The following is a 13,623-nucleotide window of genomic DNA, read 5'->3' as shown; positions in this document are numbered from 1 at the left end:
GGTCCAACTTGCGCGAAGTGGACCAGAATGTTTTATCCAGAACCCTCGACAAAGTGAAAAATGTGGGGTTTTTCGGCACATTTCAGACTTTGCCGGGGCTTCTGGGTAATACATTCTGGGCCGATTTGTGCAAATCATACCTCTGCGGATTCCCACGGGTGTCCTCTTTTCGGAAATGCATGGGGTTCCCTGTTTTCCTTGGTGGCTTGGACACCCGAGGCCCATATCTATATTGTGTGCACGTCTGCAGAGTGTGTGAAATACAAGTGTGAAAACAGACTTGGGGTTACTTGTGTTTTAGGCTTTCCCCTTGGCGCCCAGGTAGGTGCTCCCACGCATGTGAGGTACCGTTTTCATCGGGACACCTGTGGGAACGCAGGAAGGTATACCATGTGTTGTGTTTGTGTGGTTTTCATAACGTTTTGACCCATTTGCTGGTGCCGTTTGTCACACAACCCTTTCATTTCCCAAATGTGACCTACATATAGTCGCTGCTTTAGGCACCATACACTTTTGTAACCTGCACAAGTCACCTACCCTTGAAAAGGTCTGCCTGTGCTCTTTCAAAAAATGTATGCTTGCCGTTCTCACCACATTGGTTTTCCCCGATTTACACATGCTAAGTGCGTCTGCTCAGGCCGCGAGCATAAAACTCCTGTGTACCATGGCTCAGTGTTTGGCTTGTGGTATTGCTTGTTTTGCAAAACACTACAAAAAAATGTGTGCTTTCCTAACTGCAAGAGTCAGGGGAATGTAGCGGAGCATTGCTTTTCTCAAAATTCATAGAAGCCATTGCCGTACAAAGCCAAACATGTCCAACACATTCCTTTTTTTGCGGTAATTTTCACGCTTTTCCCCCAATCTATGGCATTTTCCCCTACCTAGTTGTTGCCCGACCTATGCAAATCACCCCTTTCTAAAATTAGAATTTTGTCTACTTTTCAGAAATATATACCTTTCTGTCCTCCAATTCGCCTTTCCTACCCTTTTCTTTCATTCCGTCCATGCATGTACAATTGGCAAAAATTGCCAAATTTGCCTACCTCTCACAAAAAGGTTGAGAACCATATCAAAAGAATGTTTTTTCGTTTCCACTCAACCTGTTCTTGAAAGGCAGGAAATTGGTGAATCCAGCAAAGCAAACCATTTGTTCCTAGCTCTTACAAGGAAAAGAACCACAGGCTTCTTTGTACATCATTTTATTCGCATTTTTTGAAAAAACACAAAATGTACGCACTTTTTGGTTATTTTCTCTCACCCCCCCTACAGCAACCTAGGATTCCTGGGTGGCGTTATGACCGCCTACATGTGGGAAAAAAAGGAGCCAAATTTGGCCGAGATATCTCATGTAACAAAAAAGTTACAAGGCTTTGAATGGCCACATACCGAAATCAACAAAAAAGGCCTTGGCACTGGGGGGAAATACCCATGGCAGTTAAAGGGTTAAAAAACAATGTCAATCTACACAAAAAACGATCTCGTATGGAGCAAAAATGCAAGTTTTACATACTACTTTGCTCGGTTGTCAATTTCAAGGCATGCTTCCTATATTGTGTGGCATGTGTGGGTTGTTATCAGAAAGTATCTATTCTACCCTACCATTACATGGCAGATATCTTTTTACATACATTTTCTAAATCCAACAAAATATGGATGGTGTTTGTTAAACTGTACAAAGTGATCACTTAAGTATCAAGCCACACATTTAAATGCATTGAAATACAGACAACAAAATGGAAAACAGTTGGATCTTCGTCAGATTATGGAGCTAAAATAGAAAACATGCACAATACCTCTTTTTGTGCAAATAGGTCTTCCATCTTGTCCTCTCTCGTTTTGCAAAAGGTATCATTTTTCAGGGAGGTGAGGCGATCGTCCACAGCCATGTACACCTGGGAGACTCTGCAATATGAGAAAACAAGCATTGTCACAGCCAATAATTTTGTCTTTGGAATAGGCATTGTAAAAGTAAGGCAGGTTTTACCATCATAGGCTTAGCTACTCACACCTTTTGGCAGCTATCGGCAAATATATCCAAGCACTTGCATCAACGCCAGGGATTGATTCAAATGTCCAGGGACACAAACCATTGGTATTAATTTCCCTGAAATGCCCAGTTACACACTACTATGTTGTTGTATGCAGTGTATTGGGGTGCTGTGGGTGTGTGCGGGGGGTGCAGTGTGTTGGGTGGGTGGGTGTATGTGGGGGTGTGGTGTGCTGGGTGGGTGTGTGTATGTGAGAGAGAAGGAGTACTGTGTGTGGTGAACAGTGTATGGGAGGACAAAGTGGGTGGGGACTGTGTGTTTGAGGCCAGTACTCATGTGGGGGTAGCATATGTGGGAAGTGTCTGTGTGTGAGGGGGGACAGAGTGTCTGTGTGTGCTGTGTCTTTGTTTGAGATTTGTCTGGGGGTGACAGTGTGCCTGGTGTGGAGGCATTGTGTGGATGGGGGCAGTGCAGTTTGTAAGGGTAGTGTGTGTGTGAGCAGTGTGTTCGGGCAGAGGGCGTGGGGGCAGTTTCAGTGTGTGATGCTGACTAATTTGTGTGAGGGGAGGTCTGTGTGGGCAAAATATGTGTGGGGCAGTGTGTTTGTGGGGGGAGAGTGCATGGGGGACAGTGCGGGTGAGGGCTGTGTGTGGGGCTCCATATTGTGGAAGAGGTGGTGTGCATATTATCAAAGGCAGTATGTGGGGCAGAGGGTGGCTATGGGGAGTGTTTACAGGCAGCATATGTGTGGAAAGTGTGTTAGGGTTGTGTGTGAGGGGAGGGAGTGTGGGAACAGAGTGTGGGTGTGTGCGCATGTGTGTGGACAGTGTGCATGGCAGGGCTGTGTGTGGGTGCAATGTCCATATAGAGAAGTGTGCATGGATCATGGTGGGTGGTTGTGTGGTGGGGCAATGTGAGAGGAAACGTTTGGTGTCAGTATGTTTGACACAGTGTGTGGGGAGACCAGTTTGTGTCCGTTTTGTATGGGCAGCATTTGTGTTAGTGAGTGAATGTGGGTTTGGGCAGTGGGTCGGGGCGTGCAATTAATATTTGGCTGAAAGTGTGCGTGGGGGGGTCAGTGTGTATGGTGCAGGATAGGGGCCCCTCTCAGCCGGGTAGGAAGCCTATCAGAGCGAGCACCAGAGCCAGTCCTACCCCAGAGGTGGGGAGAGGGAGTTGGGGAAGCCTCAGTCCATGAAGTTCCTCTAAGCGTGCCTCGAATGGGATAACCGGTACCAATTCCAATCACCCATTGGGCAGGAGGAGCCTCAGAAGATAGCTAAGGGATAACATGTTTGTCTGGGAAGCAAGACAATTCAGAGAAGCACAGGTCCGAATCCTGGTACTGCGCCTAGAGTCTGGTCTCCGGTATTAAGCGCGTTACAAAAGATTAATGAATATACCATCCATTCTCGCCCACGTTTTCCTTTCTTCTTTTCAGAACTAGCCAGACCCGAATGTACAGCCAGATTAAACAGGTTCAGCTGGCGCACCCCAACAACTTGGCACCTGTCAGAGAAAGAAGCAGCACTCTCCACAGCTTGGAACCAGTGAAGCATCAAACCAACCAACACTCAGTGGGGGCGACCACATAGACTGTTGAATTTGCCGCAGAGAAAAAGGGTGCAGGCCTAAAAGGTGTTTTTGTGCCTTTGCAATTGAGCGGCTACGCCTCCGTGGGGAAAAAACACAGAAACAGAAGGGGCTGCCCAGTCAGGTGGAGCCTATATGGCACTAATGGTGGGGGAGGGGATGGTGCAGCTAAGAAAAACCAGGAAAACGCAGGTATCAAAAGCCTGTGAAACCTGCAGAGTGTGTGGGGTGTTTGAGTAACTGTAAAGACAGGAGGGGGGTCTGTACTTATGCTCTCTATATGGTAGAGGAGAGGCACAGAGGACCCCAGCCAAGATTCTCTATAAGGTAGCAATGGACGAGCAATCAAGGCCTAGCTTCTCAGGAGGTGATGCAGGCTGGTTCTTAAGTACAGTTTAGTCCCCAAGCCCCCACAAAGGAATGTCCACACGCTGTATTAGTTAAAACATAGTCTTTATATAATTAATATTCAAGGTTATGTACACTCTCACAATAACTTTGTGCTCAGAAAATCTACAATGACAAATATATAGAGTTCTGAAGTGGTACCACAATTATTATCAGATCTCATTAAAGTGCATCAACTATACTCTGGTCAAATGTCACACAGATCAAGAAATAAAACTAACCAACAATAGATATAAGACGAAAGCAGTTGGTTAGAACAATTGGCAGAATATTGACCCCTACCAACTAGGCACAATTCTGTGTGGAGACCCCCCCCCCCCCCCAACTTGGGCAATCTGTAAATAAAGATATATCGTACAAGCACAGTCCATATTTTGTTCAAAAGAGTCTTATTCCCTTCTAAAATAGTTCTACAACCCCAATGTACCTGGAATAGCAGAATTCATCGTCGGGTCATCGACGGATCCTTCTTGAGTGGCTCCTTTTAAGGCAGGAGCCACGGATCGTCGAGATCCCATGAGGAAAAAGGGGTGAACGATGACGGCGAGGCGGCAGCTTCGTTCCTAGTAGTGCTCGGCGACGACAGAGCGTTGGCGTCCTGCAAGGAAGAGGCGTGCGGGGCACCTCGATGGCAATAGTTCAGGACCGTAAAGAGATTGTGAAGAACTGTGGCCCAGCAAGGGCGTCGAGTCTTCCAGCGTCTCTACGGTCGTCAGGTGGTGGGAAACCCACCGTCAGATGCTCGGCGGCGGCCTCGACTTTCTCCAGCGGGACAAAGCAGTCGACGGTGTAGGCGAGTGTGTCCTTGGATCAAATGTTACTTACGTAAAGGGAGCATGGCGGCTCCGGTCGGAGGCGGCGGTCGTTGACTATGATGGACAACAGTGTCTGGGCGATTCTCCTTGTGATTCCGCGGCGGTCCCTGTCTCCGGTCGGCAGCCTGTCGTAGGTCTGTCTACCAGGGAGCTTTGGCAAAGATCAGTTGGTGCACTATGGTCCCTCGTATCCCGGGAAGAGGGCGCCTTACCAGGTCCTCTGTGGATCAGTCCTTGGAGACACAGCAGCTTTCAGATTGATGAAGTAGAGCAGCATCAAGACTTCTCTTCCAGCAGGGCTTCAACGTTAAGCTTCAGTTTCAACTCAAGTTTCGCTTCAGCTTCTGACACGAATTGTAGCAGTGAGAGGCCTCCCAGATATACTAGTTGATCTCCCATTCATTCTGCTGGGTCACACTCAGGCAACCAATCAGTCAGAAGGGCATTCATGCAGGTAGGCATCCAATCAGGTGCATAGTGCATTCAGGCCATTCACCTCTCTCCAGACACTCGCAACAATTTATGTGTATTGGGACAAGTACCCAGCCATTCAACACACCACACTGCATTCATACCAGTTTCGGGCAGGGCTGTCTCAGTCATTGTGTCAAACACCAGATACTAGACATTCACAACACAGAATGCGTATTCGTCACACACTCCATTCACCCAGGTCCCACCCACATGGTGGGCACACAACATACAGTCACTGGGAAGGCTCCAGCCGGTCTGGCCTGGACTTTCCCACTATACCATATATGGAACTTCCACCCAACAGCCAGTCAGGGCGAAGGGACAGAGTCAGGGCTTCCCAGGACTTTGGGAAAACAAGGTAACAGGCAATAGAAAGCAAGAGGCCACAAGGGCCATCGTGTTTCCTATCAGGAATCAACTGATTCCAATGGCAGGGCCTGGGTATCCCAAAATGGAGGATCCTCAGAGCACCTGTCAAATTCAGCATGGAGCTTCCACCAGCCCATACCCTGCTCTTTGGGCCACACATTGGTGCTCAAAAATATACACTAGGGCCACCGGGTTGCACCCCCACCTATGGGTGCCATAAGGGTATCCCATGGGTCTGTAGACCAAACCAAAAGAGAGCTGCACCGCCAGGAGTCCCACATGAACTCCTGCACGGAAAACATGACAGAACACACGATAAAAGGCAGTAAAGGACAAGGATACGGAGGCCCTGTCCCTGCGATGCATTTCCAGCATCACAGTAACGTCAGGAGGCATGCAGGTGGACTAAGATCAGAAGGAGGACGGAAATTTGAGCGGAGCACTGAGGTCGTTGGAGTAGCTGGATAGGTGTGCAGGGGAGGTTTTTTGTGTGAGAGTGGTGCTTAGTGGAAAAGGTTTAGCTGTGATTGTGAGAGTGCATGTGGGAGTGAATGCAAGAAGAGAAGAGAAAGAGCAGAAGAGGGGAGAAGGTGGAGGTGGGAGAGTAGGAGCAGGAAGACCAATGAGAGAGTGGGAAAAGGGGAGTAAAGGATAAGGAGATGTTAAATCAGGGAGAGTAGTGAACATGAGTAGGAGGAATTGAGTGTCCGTCGGAGTGGTTGAGTGGTTGAACCAGGACCATTCATTTAGAAGACCATGTTTTAGGGTGGACTAGAGCAGGGTATCCTCTTAGGAAGTCCTGGAGGTAGAATGGCAGAAAAGGCCGCGGCATATAGACCCTCCCACAGTGTAGAGGCTTTTCTAGATAGAAGTGGTTGCCAATCTATAGAGTTCAAGTTGACTTGTGTGTCATCAAAGCCTGGACTAGGGTGTAGGAAGCCTAAGGGAGACTGAGGGTCCCGCTAGAAAAGCTCTTTAGTCATAAGACCCGGTCACTAATACCACCGCACTGCAACCACCCACAAAAACTGCAAAAAGAATCCCAGTTCCCAGTTCTGTCCCTGCTCTTTCTTCTTAGAAAACTCTCCAGTTTCCTCTCCTGATATCTCGTCCACCACTTCCTCTTGGTCCTCCTCCAATTTCCCATCTCTGTTCTTCTTAAACCACCTTAGATTTAAAGTTTATATATTTAAAAAAAAAATATTTTGTAAAGGTTCTACTTTTATGTAATTGAACTGAACACAAATAAAAATAAAATAAAAAAACGCTTTTAAAGTTATTAACATTCATAAAGGTGATTGCTCCTATGACACCCAGGGGAATATTGAAATGCGTCTTTAAACATTAGCGATCTAGAGTCTGAAAACCCTAATTCTTCTGAAAGATCAAACCTTTCATTGAATCCTTGTAATGCTCCATTAAGGAATATAATTAAGGAGAAAAGGGGATTTGGTAATGGCCTTTCCATTAGAAAAGATGATGGGAACATTGGGGACATCAAGTCTCACAATGCGAAAGTACTGGGACGAAGAAGAGGGCTGCAGTGGCACAATACTGCTAGTTGCAGCGTATGGAGTTTAATGACCCACACCTGAGTGAGACTGGGAGGCATAATAAGCTCCCTCAGGTGCAGGCCATAGAGAGCAGTAGCAGGAGGTGGAGTAGCCGTGGTACCGCCACGTTGCAATTTAGCAGAAGCTGGAGAAGAGGAGAGAATCAGGGACCACTGTCGCATGTCGAACGGCTTCCGGTCCTGGGAGGATCTGATATCTATGAGACCTTGATTGCCAGGTTGCGCAGTGGGAAGCATTGGGTCTGATGAATTTCCCCCCTGGAGACCGTAGACGCAGAGTTTGTGCGGTGGTAAGCGTTTATTTTCGAAGCTTTCGCCAAAGTAAGTCGGACTTACGGCTGTGGGAACTTAAGAGAAGCTGTTTGCCGGGCGACACAGAGGAGCAGAAGACATGGAGGCAGCGGAGTGAGCGGATGCGCACGCCAGACCCGGTGAGCTCACTAGAGTATTGTGACACCAGAGCGCTCCGTGATCCCCCGCTGGCCAAGTCTGGATGTGTTAAGTACAGAACTAATGACAAGAGAGTGAAGTGAAAAAATAAGAGTTATTTTGAATACCGAACTGATGTAAAGCATAATAATAAGTGAGTTATATGTATACAGTTTTGCATTGTATGTATTCCTATTGCTCTGCCATCACTATTGCATATGTACCTACTTTCACTACTTTTGTGTATGTGACTACCATAATTCTAAGCTGTCTTGTAATGCGCTCAGATACCCCGGGGTGTGCCGCGCTTTATAAATCAATAAAATCAAACCAATAAGACTTCTGAAAACTAAGCTGACTTGAAGAGAAAGTGGCAGAATAAGAACTTGACAAGCAGATCAGAAAGGTGTGATTGTATTAATGTGTTACCAGCAACCAGGGAGGGCAATATTCTGAGAAAGCAAAACAAACCACTATTGCTCAAGCCAAAAGAGAATAATACACAGGCAAGTCTAAAAGAACGAGCATTGCAAAAGCCAAGAGAGGGAATCCACATACTTGTAAATCTCATACCCAATGTCTAACAGGGGCTTTAAGAGGAACTGACCTAAACCCACATTTCCAAAGCCAAAGAAGCAAAAGAGTGAGAGGGTTGTATATTTAAACTATGCAGATGACATGGTTATCCTGGATATGACTCCAATTGGCCTACAACAGGCTCTTAATAGCATCCTGGCATACTTGTGGAATCTTGACCTCTCAATTAATGCAGACAAGTCAAATATTTTGGTACCAAATATAGGGCGTTCAAAATATAGATGGTGCCCGAGTGGCCAGAATATTGTTGTTAATCGTTTTAAGTATTTGGGCACTATGATAAATGCCTCCAGAGGGAAGCTGGGACCCCTGAACGACTTGAAATCAAAATGTGTGCCAGCAGCCTCCCAATTAAGACAACTCGATCACACATTTGGGAGATTCTCTGCGCTTCCGCTGATAAAATTATTTCACCAAAAAATACTACTGCGCCTGAACTTCGGTGCAGAAGCACAGGAGCCGGGAATTCCATGGGCAAAATTGTAGGCCATGCTATGGAGGAAGGTTTTTGCACTCTCCAACGCTGTACCTTTGGTTGGAGTACTCTATGAACTAGGCAAACTTCTGATTCAGACTTTTGTTGAGTGGGGACGATTGCAACTCTATGCAAAAATGCAGACCCCCTGAACGGCATCTGTTTTCTTGCATTTAAACTCCATGTGGGTAAAGAGCTCATGTAGAGGCCAAGAGCAGTGGGGAAGCAACTATAACGAGTTGCTTCTAAAAATGCATGAGTCAATTGAGAACTTGTTGAGCAATCCACCAAAGTAAAATTAAAGTTGTACAGCTATGTATGGATTGAACTGAGGGCGGAGTTACTGGAGTATAGCTGTTTTAATGAACATTTAACTTGGACAATCAAACATTTTAATGTACTGTCGTCATTCCTAAAGAAACCTCCGTCTAGGGAGTTTAGATAAAAAATGTGGAGCCTAAACTGAAATCTTCTCCCAACAAGGGACGTCTGGGGTATAAGGGGGAATGTACCAAGGGGATCTCGTCTGTGCATCTATTGTTTGGCGGAGGATGAATCGCTAAAACACCTGTGTATTTTATACCCTGCTTTAACTTCACTTCGACAGGAGAAAAAAAATATTCTGGATTGGCAGGATTTTGAAGATGAATTTTGGATCAGGATTTTAAATACAGATGACATTTCAATACTGTTAAGGGTTTTAGACTTTTTGGCAATTGTCTTGGATTTTTAATAATAATATGAATCAAGTTTTATGTAACGAATTTTGCATTAACTGTATGTTTAGTGTTAATGGGTGAAAAGTACAAATTTGAACTAACACACACACAATAAAAAAACACATTATCAACATTTGGCTAATACTGAAGTGAGGAAACGAATGGCAGAAAGGCTGCCCTTCTGATAAGAAATATTAAGGAGAGGAGCATAACCTGCATTGTGTGTTGCAATCACAAGTGTCTAAGTGTGTAACAAATAGCACCAGTGTGTTTCTTGTCAACCCTAAAAAAGTAGTGAAATTTGATGTTGTGAAAAAGCAAGATACATTTCTAAAGTGTGTGACGCAAACCTTTACCACAGAAGTACTTGTAGTAATTAGTACTTTCTTTAGTCCTAGAAGGGGAGTACACCAGGACAAAATTACCTTGTAGCATAGGCCTGGCAGGTGAGTGGACCAGGCAGAAGTTGCTGAAGCATGTGGTATGGTTAAAAGCATTGACAAAGAACTGGTAGAACCAATATGATATTTTGAAAACTGTTTCAGAAACATCCGGACAAAGACCTTTTTGTTGATAATAAGGAACTGTGGCAATATTCTCGTCTTGTGAGTAGAACTTGTATGGAACGCTTGATTACAAGTGGAAAGGTGAAAAATGGTTGAACATTGTGAAATGTTGATGAAGTTCAAGTTGGAACAAGAGAACTTTATTGGAACTTTACTGGAAGCCAGGATTTCCTTATCCTTTTGGAACTGTCGCTTAATATCCTGTTAGTACCTGGGGAAGGGTAATTCACCCAGGTTATAAGGAGAAACAGTTACCAGGTTGTGAACTGTAACGCTCACCTGATTCCTGTAGAGGCGCCGGTCTTGACTGGGCGTATACCGTATCTTCAAAGGTGATGTGTAACACACGGCTGGCTCTTTGGGCTGGACCTCTGTGCACTGTATGTCTGACTCGAAGGGTAAGATGTCTGCAGATAGAAAATATGGGATTAATGAACTGGGTTATTGAATGTCTCTCTCTTCTTCCCTTTCTCTTCTCCTGTATAACCCCAAATGTTAACGCTCTCACCTTAGGTAAGTGAACGCCGTGCTCTCCATCTGCCTCGGGGCAGGGTGCTGTAACCAGTTTCTTCACTGGATAAGGGGAGCAGGCCTCTTGACTTCAGAGGACTGCTGTCCGTCGTTTACTGCACGAACGGTAAGTTTCGATGAATTCTAATGTCTTTAAAAGTCTTTAGTAATGATGTCTCTTGTTTTTGCAGGGTTCCGGCGATGGCGGATGACGGGCTGAAGTGAGTTGAAGATGGAGCCCGTGTGATGAATGGAAGCGCCTGGAAGCACGTAAGTAAGCGCTTGTTGCCTGCTTCACGATGCGCTCTAACTGTCTTTTTATTTTGCAGGTACAAGTTCGGAGCGGCTGCAGGGTGCCGGAATACCCACTGGGTTAGATGTGGAAAGGAGTAATGGCACGTGAGTATTAAAGTTCTCCAATGTCTTTAAACGCACCTTGTTTTGTCTTTCAGATGCGGGATGCAGCGCCGAAGGCCTCCGGAGCGTGCGAAGAGCTGGTAAGCTTTTGTCTTTCAGATGCCGGAATGCAGTGCGAAGACCTCCGGAGCGCACGAAGAGTAGGTAAGCCTTTGTCTTTCAGATGCCGGAATGCAGCGCGAGGCGTTGGTGACAGCCGATGGACCAGGTAAGTGAAGCGCTGTCACTGAAGACCGTAATGCTAACCTGTTCTTTCTTGTCTTTATAGGTGTTGCTGAAGACTGGATTCAGGATGGTAAGCCTTTTTCCTTAGGCCCAGGATCAGATGCAGAAGACGCGATGAGCGTTCTGCTGCAGAGGATGCAGAATAACGCAAAGCAAGATTCATCCATCGGGTGTGGTTTAAATAGTCTCCTGTAGTGCTTAGGTGTCTCCTTCCACAGCCACGCCTAGGTAAGAAAAGAGTTCCTGCTTTCCAGAAGAGTTCCAGTGTTCTGAACCTAGCGAGTGGCTCCTGCCCCACCCAACAGGAAAAGTAGTTCCAAACAGAAGAGGATCAGAGGCTCAACTGGCAGGCAAGTAAGCAGCATGGTCTGCTGCAGGTAAGTCCACCCAAGCATTATGAGCCCGGCGCTTCCAGCGCTGGGACTGGGCATATTTATGAGCCTGGTGCCACTGGTGCCAGGACGGGGTCCAAAAGGTCCCAATTGGGACTGGTTGGCACTCGGAACCTGGGTTATGGATCTGCTTCCAAGGGAGTTGGGAAAACCCTGACCTTTTGGAAGCAGAGATCATGACAGTACCCCCCCTCAAGGCCCCTCCCAAACCGGGCTTCTCCGGGGGTTTTGGCTTGTCAGGAAATGTTCGGTGAAATCTTTTGATTAGGCGAGGAGCGTGGACATATTCAGCAGGTTCCCAGGATCTCTCTTGGGGGCCGTAGCCTTTCCAGTCAATTAGGTAAAATAGTTTAGATTTGGAGATCTTGGAGTCCAGAATGCTTTTGACTTCAAACTCGAGTTCTCCATCAACTAGGATGGGTTTTGGAGATTTAGTTAGTAGGGTTTGAGGTTGCACGGGTTTTAATAGAGAGACGTGGAAGACCGGATGTATCTTCATGTGCGGGGGCAAGTCCAACTTGACCGCTACTGGGTTTACTATGGTAGTGATGGAATAGGGACCAAGGTATCTTGGGTTGAATGTGCGTGGCCCTTTTAGAGGTAGATATTTGGTGGATAACCAGACTTGATCCCCTACTTGATATTGAGGGGCTTCCTTCCGATGTTGATCTGCTCCTTTCTTGTATTGTTCTTTAGCCCTTTGAAGGTGAGAAACAGCTTCCTTAAAGGCTTGGGTGATTGTAGAATGCAGGTAGTCTACTGCTGGTGTTTCAAGATCTTGGAGGGGATCCAACTCCGAGGTTCGAGGGTGACTGCCGTATAAAAGAAAAAACGGGGTTTTCCCAGTTCCCGAATGGACAGAGTTATTGTAGGCATATTCGGCTATCCAAAGGATGTCTTTCCAAGTTTTTTCAGTTTGTTGCAGCATGCAGCGTAAATACTGTTCCAGAGTTTGATTGGTCCTCTCGGTTTGTCCGTCGGTCTGAGGGTGGTGACTGGTCGATAGTCTCACATCAATTTGAGCCGACCGACAGCAACTTCGCCAAAAATGAGAAATAAATTGACTACCTCGATCCGAAATTAGAACCGAAGGAAAACCGTGCAGTCGGACGATGTTTTCGAGAAATTCTCGGGCCAGAGTTGCTGCTGTTGGTAAGCCTTTGAGCGGAATGAAATGCGCCATCTTGGAGAATAAGTCCACGATTACTAGAATCGTATTATATCCGGAGCATGGAGGTAGATCGGTGATGAAGTCCATAGAAAGCGTATGCCAAGGGCGAGGTGGGATGTCAATAGGGCGTAAGAGGCCTGCTGATCTTTCCTTTTGACTCTTGTTTTGGGCGCATACTCCACAGGACATTATAAAGTCTCCGATATCTTTTTTCCAAGACGGCCACCAGAAGTAGCGCTTGATCTTTTCTGAGGTCTTGGCCATACCGGGATATCCTTCCATTAAAGAATCGTGATAACAAGAGATTACTTTTTTCTGTAAATCTGTGCTGGGCAAGTATAATCGTTCTTGGAAATACAATAAGTTGTCCTTTACTACAAAGTCCTTTCCCTGCAGATGCCAATTCTGTATGTCTGCTGGAGTTACAAGTTGCCTGGCTTTATCCTTAATTTCCTCTATGGATTGTGTGGCGATTACACCCAGAATTCTTTGTTCGGGAATGATTGGTACAGGTTTAGGGTTGATCAAGTGTTCTTCCACTCCCATCCGAGAAAGGGCATCAGCTTTACCGTTTTTTGTACCAGGTCGATAGGTAATTATGAAGTCAAACTCGGCAAAGAATAATGCCCAACGGAGTTGTCTAGAGGATTGGGCTTTTGCAGTTTTCAAATAATGCAGGTTTCGGTGATCCGTAATCACATTAACGGTGTGTCGGGCCCCCAACAGATAATGCCGCCAAGCCTTAAAGGCAGACTTGATAGCCAGAAGTTCCTTGTCAGTAATCGTGTAATTGATTTCAGGAGGCGAGAATTTGCGGGACCAAAATGCCACGGGATGCAACTGATTGGTTACCGGGTCCTTTTGTGATAGAACTGCCCCCATGGCAAGGCTTGAAGCATCAG

At 46.2% G+C, this 13,623-nt stretch overlaps 1 protein-coding gene across 6 annotated transcripts in view; it reads right to left on the bottom strand.

The window, feature by feature from the left end:
* Positions 1–13,623, bottom strand: part of PIKFYVE (phosphoinositide kinase, FYVE-type zinc finger containing) — a 1,728,392-nt gene that overhangs the window by 777,467 nt on the left and 937,302 nt on the right. For all 6 annotated transcript variants that reach the window (XM_069615606.1, XM_069615608.1, XM_069615605.1 and 3 more), the window contains one exon: positions 1,794–1,902. In XM_069615606.1, the coding sequence (XP_069471707.1) occupies positions 1,794–1,902 (109 nt within the window). The remainder of the gene's footprint in view (positions 1–1,793; positions 1,903–13,623) is intronic.

This window comes from Ambystoma mexicanum, chromosome 9, assembly GCF_040938575.1.
Source record: "Ambystoma mexicanum isolate Mex_15411 chromosome 9, UKY_AmexF1_1, whole genome shotgun sequence".
NCBI classification, from domain to species: Eukaryota; Metazoa; Chordata; class Amphibia; order Caudata; family Ambystomatidae; genus Ambystoma; species Ambystoma mexicanum.
This window is presented reverse-complemented; position numbering and strand designations above follow the sequence as displayed.